Consider the following 7,642-nt stretch of genomic DNA (forward strand, 5'->3'; position numbering starts at 1 on the left):
CAACAGCAGCCCAGTAAAACCCAGGAGAAGACTGTACTGGTGCCAAGTCCGTAATTTTTTGGCGTATGCTGTTTTCCAGTACCTCAAAAAAGAGGATTCAGTCCATGGTAGACATAAAGTTGATTCAAACTCAACCATTTTTACAGTAAATCCAGCATCCGGACCAAGACCACCAGACTCAGGGACAGTTTTATACCACAGGCTATAAGACTGCTGAACTCCTGAGCTCTGTGAATGTCCACTCACATCTGTTTATAGTACACACATACATATATATTATACACATCTGCCATACATATCTGTTTGTAGTACACATATCTATATATTATACATATCTGCCATACACATCTGCTATACATAATATATGCATCTGTCCATACCTCCTCATTCAACAGTGTAAAGTATTTAAATACTTTCAATGTATTCCACATAAGTATATATTTCACATCCTCAAATCTTTATTGTTGTTATTGTAAATATTCTTCTCTCTTTTTGCACTATTTTATTTATCTTATTTGCACCATGCATGTTGAGTTGTTGGAGGAGCATGGGACATAAGATTTTCATTGCCAACATATATGTTGTATATGCTGTGCATATGACCAATGAAACCTTGAAACCTTGAAACCTAAATCCAATTTAAGACATATTACCAGAAACTGTTTGCAATAGAGGGACAGAATCATGCTTCATATAAATGGACTGGGTTTTCTGGGGGTGTTTCCAGTTATAAATCATCCAGCTTTTAACATCACAGTACGACCAGCTTTCTATTTTAGCACATATCAAAGTTAACATTCACAACAGAAAATATTATTATACGTAAGGGTAAATACAGTATATGTGTTGGACAGTATTCACATTATCTTAACTTTTTTTCTGCTGTGATCAGACCAACGATCAGACCAACGATCAGACCAACGATCAGACCAACGATCAGACCAACGATCAGACCAACGATCAGACCAACGTTTTAGAATCAAAATCAGGTTTATTGCAAAGCATTTTTGAACATAAAAAGAATGTGCTTTTGTGTTTAATGGTGCAAACATAAACACAGTAAGAGAAATACAATATAAAATAAGCAAAAATATCTAAAAATCTGAAGAATATGTGAAGGAAATATATACATTTTACAAAAAATAAAACATGACAAAGCACTCACGACATATCTTGTTTCTCCTCCCCTCAAACCCCCCACCCCACCCCTCTCCTCTTCCTCTTCCTCTCTCTCCAGCTCTACGTGCAGGCGAGACTCGTGGCTAAGTGGGCCAGACTCCTCCGGCCCACCATCCAGTTCTTCCTGGTGGCCTTTGCGGTGTACGTGGGCTACACCCGAGTCTCTGATTACAAGCACCACTGGAGTGACGTGCTGACGGGGCTGCTGCAGGGAGCGCTTGTTGCTGTGCTCAATGTGAGTCTCCACGACAACTCCTCTCAAGGCCAAACATCGCTACGTTTAATAACTCCCATGTTACTTTTCCCATCATGTCATACGTTCATAACTCCTGTACTGGTCTAGTGTTGAGGATTGCTCTCAGAAAAAGGCTGAGATTTAATATCATTGTATTTTGTGCCTCTCCTGGGACATGTCTCCATGCTTTAATGTTCAAAAAGCTCTTTATGTTTCTCATACTGCCTGTGCTGCAGCACCTCTTTTCACCCTCTGTCTGAAACCAGAGCCCAGTCTGCTCTGATTGGTTAGCTGGGTGGCTCTGTTGTGATTAGTCAACCACTTAGAGATGTCCCGCCCCTTAACCTATCACGTGCACTGTGTTGGAGTGCTAGCCAATCGAAGCACGAGTGTTACATAATGATGTCACTATGTTACAGAAAAAACAAAGGAGTCTAGAGAGGGGTTTCAGGCAGGGAGGGTGGGGGGGAATGGGAGAAACTTCTCCCGGAGGGAACTTTGGGCTTTCAGCCTCTGTAGACCATTTACATGCACACAAACCTATAAACGCTACAGGAAAGGGAAAACCCCTAAAAGGCATAATAGGGCCTCTTCAACATTTGAAATGATGCTCATATTTTTGTGAATTTAAGTCTCTGTGTAGTAGCTCAAGCCTCAGACCTGATGACATCTTAACTTTGAGTCTGTCTCTTGTGGTTTCTGGCTTTCAGTTAAATAAACAAGGGTGGGTGCAGATCATAAAAATGACATTTAATGGAAATCTCTCCGTTAGTGATACTCCCTTTTTAAAGTTGAGCAACCTCTGAAGAGTCTCTATTTCAGGGGGGTTTTTCAGTCTGGCAGTAAAAGTCCATGTAGATAAAAAAAAAAGCATGAGGAGAGAGAGAGGTGATGGCCGAAAAGTGTGTATTGACACAAACTACACACACTCACCCTGGCAGGTTCTCATGCAATACTCTGCTCCCTTCATCCAGCTGGACTTCTTTATTGTTTGGCCTCTTCCCTGCTTAGCGTGAGCCACTGTCAGCACGGTGAAACTCCTGCAGTGGTCGAGTGTGTGGCTGTGCATGTGTGTGTGAATAATTGGGAAGTGAGCCCGCTCTTTTGGCCTTCACAGTGTTGTGCGCAATTAGAGCCCCTCCTGGGCATAGGGGTTTTTATGGCCTTCAGGGCTTTTGCCTGCTCTCTGTGTGTTCCTCTCAGATGTGTGCATGTGTGTGAGTGTGTCACCAAACAGCTGTGCCCAAAGCTGTCCAGACGTTTGCAATCTCAGTTTCCAGCATCCCTCACAGATTCCAATCATTGTCAGAAAAGTATTTCCCATTAAATTAGATTAACCTTTTGGTCTCGTTTTGGGAAATTGCTTTGTCACAGCAGCATGTTGACATACGGTAAATAATTACATATCAGTACTGAAATATGTTCATCTTTCCAGTGTCTCTATGGAATATACCACACAAAGATTCTCAGGCCACTATGATATATCAACGTACTACTGACAATATACAAACATTGGATACTAAGACATTATGAAAGTGTGCCGTTTTTAAAGGGGCCCTGTTATGCTCATTTTCAGGTTTCATATCTGTATTTTTTTCCTCTCCATGCTTCAATGTTTAAAAAGCTCTTTACGTTTCTCATACTGCCTGTGCTGCAGTTCCTCTTTTCAACCTCTGTCTGAAACCAGAGCCCAGTCTGCTCTGATTGGTTAGCTGGGCGGCTCTGTTGTGATTGGTCAACCGTGTCCCGCCCCTTAGCCTATAACCGGGGTGTCCAAACTTTTTCCACAGAGGGCCACACATAGAAAAACATACGAAGGGCGGGGCCCCTCAGTAGAGGTGAGGTATATTGTTCGTAAGTTAATTGATAAGTTATCAAAATCAATCAAATGCAGGTATCAGAACTCAAAGGTTTACATAGGGTTTAATTTATTTTGTTACAAGTGTTGGCAGCTCATTCCTTAAAACACAAGCCTCAGTTTGCTTATAATAAGGGGAAATATGAAGGGTACATTTCACATGTGTTTTACAAATGAGTTATTGGGCTTTTTTTATCAACCAAGATTTGTTAGAAAAAAGTTTTCAGATTTAATTGACTAATTTTATTTGAAAAGTTGGCTTATTACTCATAAATACTACTGTGTAATATATGTTTACATATGTGTTTAATAAGTACAATATAAGGGAAGCACAAGTTTCATGTGTGGGCCATATACCATTAGACTTTTTAAATTAGCTGAGGGCCAATTCAAAATGGACAATTTGGCCCCCGGGCCGTAGTTTGGACACCCCTGTTCTACAATATAAAATGTGATGAAGAGCTAGCAAATAGAAGCATGTGACATAGTGATGTCATTATGTTGCAAATGTAAATAAAGGAGTCTAATGGAGGAGTCTCAGGCAGGAGGGGTGGGGCGTGTGGGAGAAAAACTCCCTCTGGAGGCAACACAGGGATTTTAGCATTTGTAGACCATTTACATACACTAAAACCTATATAACACACTATGATTAAATTGAGTTTAAATACAATAAAACATTTCCTGTATAAATCCATGTGCCTAAATCTAACATCCTCTCCTCTCCTCTCCTCTGCAGGTGCGCTACGTATCGGACTTCTTTAAGAAGCGTCCGCCGCGTTGCACGAGGCAAGACACGGCCGAGAGCGAAGAGCCGGAGAGGAAACCCAGCCTGCAGATCGTAGACTCGGAGAACAGCAACCATTACAATCACCGACACACTCCTGGTCCTGTGTGACTGGGCGGACGATAAGGAGCGGGGGCTGCAGCCTGCAGACTCAAACCTGTGAGATAGTGTCCAAAACTTGGGCTTCTACTTTAAATGTGCAGCCTGCAGTGTTTAGGTTCAGTCCTGACTCTGTAGGCCGCCTGCTGCTGATGCTCTGAGAGAAACCCTTTGCATGCCTGTTTGAAGGAGAAAGCTAAGGTGCAGGTCTGTAGCGTGCAGCCTCCAAGCCCCCCTCCTCAATCCCCCTGTGTCAACCACTCACACCCCACCCACCCCTTCCAACCACTGGACTGACTGAGGGGGCTGCATCACATCTGCAGGTGCCCAAGCGCCCTCTAAAAGACTCCATGATGACCTCCTTCTCTCTTTTTAGAGGAAAAGGAGCATATTGTTGTTGTTTTTTTACATTTTTGTTGATGTTGTTTGTGCTTAAAGCTGCATTAAGTGAAAGACTCCACACCCACAACGAAGCTATGATACACGAACACCTTAAAGAGTGCTTTTGGCCACGATTTTAGCAAGTTATACACAGAGCATTCTAACAGAGAGAGTTAGTTTGTGCCAACTGACAAATGTAAGTCTGATGTTATTCACCTTTGTGCCACCATATTCTAATATGCTCCACTTTCTGCAGTTCTGTCACTTGTCTTTTGGGGGTCATTGTGTCCTAATGAATCTGTTTTTCGGGCCATGTTTGGAGGAAACAGCTGCACAAAGTTTTGTGTAATGGGTCAGTGAGAGTTGGGTTTCCCCCTAATGGATAAATGAATGAAAACTGCAGGAATTGGAATATCTGGGTGTTGATTTTTTGTTGTATTTCACTAATGTTACTTACTAAGAGTTCTTGGTTTTATGCTGATATCAAATACATCGCTTCATGTATTTTTATCCATTTTTCTATGTTTTTAACTTCTATTTGTAGAGACCCAAATGAGTTAGCAGTGATGAAAAGCAAAGTAAGAAAGACAGGAAGAAAGTGAAGACTGTTTACAGATGTTTTTAAAGGCACAATTTGTTGAATCGCTTCATTTCAGTGCACCTTAAACTGTCTATGTTGCAAATTATAACTAAAAACTTAAGATCGGCTGCCAGTTCACAGTAGATGAGCTCATTTTCTCCAGATATCATGTCACCCTGTTGGCAAAAAAAATGCTCACAAACAGTCAGTGGTGTCAGCTGCCAAACCACCCAGAAGCTGCTCTGATAGAGGATGTATATCAAACACCGTGGTGCAGAGGGAATCCGATGATCTTAAATATGCTGATGATACATTTCTGCCACCTTTCTAACTGCCGCACAAACAGGTCTGGGTAACTATGAGAAACAACATAGTGTGTTAGAAGTGGCTATACAGGCTGTTCGTGCCTGATGACTCACAGCACGTTGATAAAGTCTGTTTCATGTTGGATCAGTGCCCAAGTGTGCACGGATGAAAGTCTGAATCTGAATGGAGGGAAGGACGTTTACTAAGGGCAGATTTTAAGTTAGAAATGGGTCAGATTTACCCTCAATAATGACGTATGGAAGCCCTGAGAGGCAAATGAGAAAAGACGTCTACATCTGATCTAAATTTGTTCCTCTCCTGTGGTAACTACTTAAGAAAAGGTGAGAAAATAAGGTTTTTATAATATAGAAATGTTGTTTTTACTATCAACACAAAACCATTTTCCCACCTGTTACACAGAAACACATTTTTCGGGTGTGATTAAGGAAAGATAATCTGGGTAAATCCTTTATTTGAACACTTTTAGGTCATAAACACAAGAGAGAAAACAAATTAAAGCACACTTGGAGAACGGATTTGACCTTCAGGGCTTCCGTATTGAGGCTTTTCTTAAAAATGCGTAGATTTATTTGTGGAGTTTATGGCTGATTTATGTGTGAGATGGACTGCAGAACCATTGATGCAGATAGCTTTCATTTCTGATACCACTACTATATTGCCAATGAAGTAATTTCGCAATTTGGCCTTTCGTCTTATTGTGTTTTTTTACTTCTCAAATACGTGTAATCAAAGAAGGATGAGAGAACCATAATGACAATGGTGTTTAATTTATTTTAAAGCTTTATTTACTCTTACAAGGTTGGAAATGCCAGCGCTGTTAAAGTTATTGTGCAATCACCCCTCCTGCTTGCCACTATGAGCCACAAATACTGTACTAATGCTATGAGACATGTTTCATGTTGTGTGAAGGATGTATATATATGTGCTTGTATGTTTTTATTTAGCATGTAGGTGCGTTTTTAATTCCCCCTGTACAGTGTGCCTTGGCCGGTGCGTTTTTTTTTTTTTTGTAGAAGTTGCCACACGAATGGATCCAATTCCAGGTCCAAACATAAGCCAGATGCCTTGGCGGGGCTGCTGTAATGATAAAGGGCTTACATATCCAACTGTGTTTTTGAAGCTGCTCCATTCCCACTTCAAAGATCCGTCTGTGCTCCTTTTCCCCCCCTTCCTGTGTTGATGGATGAGGTTAATTTGGGAGCGAGGTACAGTTGTTGTACGCCATGCAGAGCCCTGAAGGACTGACAACAGATCAGACAGACCACAGACCTGATCGGGGGGCAGAAAGACGGGGGGAGAATCTCACCTGGTAGTGATTGTGAGGCCCTGACTCTGAGCTGGGATTGGAGAGGTTGGGGTACTTTAAATAAGGGTGGAGGGTATCCCATGGTGAACTTCAGTCCCTGGGGTCTTCTACGCATTAAAGACACAGATTTACAACTAGAAACAGCTGGATCTGGTTGCTGTTCGAGCCCCCTCCCCTACATCTAAATCATCTGTATATTACTGCAGCCAGACTAATAACACAAATAAGGCAGAGAATTCAGAGACTTGATGCACCTCCTCCATTTGCTTCTAGCTCTCATGTGGCTCTGTGTGTTATTACGCGTTATTGAATTAATGCCTTCAAGTCGGCACTGGTTCGACCTCCTGTTTATATGTCCACTTGTAGGTATGATTCACATCGTTTGCTTTTTTCGTATAAAGGTTGTACCTATAGGCTCTAAAGCAGAGAATTTTAAATAAAGATATAATCCACTTTCAGTCATTTTGTTTAAATGTATACTTCTCACTCTCTAAATTGTTGATACAAAGATTTCCTTTCGTCACGCATCTACAGTCCTCAGATGGAGATGATAAACACATGTCCTGCAGAAACCTAATTTCCCCCTTTTTAAGAAATGAAAAGTCATAAACAACGTGGTTGCATCATTGACATTTCAAAATGTTCTTTGGGAGTTCACTGTAATCACTGTAATTTCATTTCTAATGGTGTTAAATTAAGATAATTGAATCCACAAGCCAGAAATTCTTGGAATCAGTGTTGCAACAAGGTGTGGATGACACTATCAGTTTGATTTAGTGGTTGTTATCTGAAGGTGATTTATTACACAGTGAATCCAGCAAAATGACATCTTGAAATGTGTTCTCGAAACCAGTTTGTCAAAACATAAAAATAAAAAGTGTTATTCCTCCCAG

The 7,642-nt window shown here is 41.2% G+C and overlaps 1 protein-coding gene across 2 annotated transcripts in view; it reads left to right on the forward strand.

Annotated features, from left to right (window-relative positions):
* Positions 1–7,642, forward strand: part of plpp2b (phospholipid phosphatase 2b) — a 30,155-nt gene extending 22,513 nt beyond the window's left edge. For both annotated transcript variants that reach the window (XM_063891746.1, XM_063891747.1), the window contains 2 exons: positions 1,238–1,414; positions 4,009–7,642. In XM_063891746.1, coding sequence (XP_063747816.1) covers positions 1,238–1,414; positions 4,009–4,167 — 336 coding nt within the window. In that variant the 3' untranslated portion in view covers positions 4,168–7,642. The remainder of the gene's footprint in view (positions 1–1,237; positions 1,415–4,008) is intronic.

This window comes from Eleginops maclovinus, chromosome 9, assembly GCF_036324505.1.
Source record: "Eleginops maclovinus isolate JMC-PN-2008 ecotype Puerto Natales chromosome 9, JC_Emac_rtc_rv5, whole genome shotgun sequence".
In the NCBI taxonomy this organism is placed as follows: Eukaryota; Metazoa; Chordata; class Actinopteri; order Perciformes; family Eleginopidae; genus Eleginops; species Eleginops maclovinus.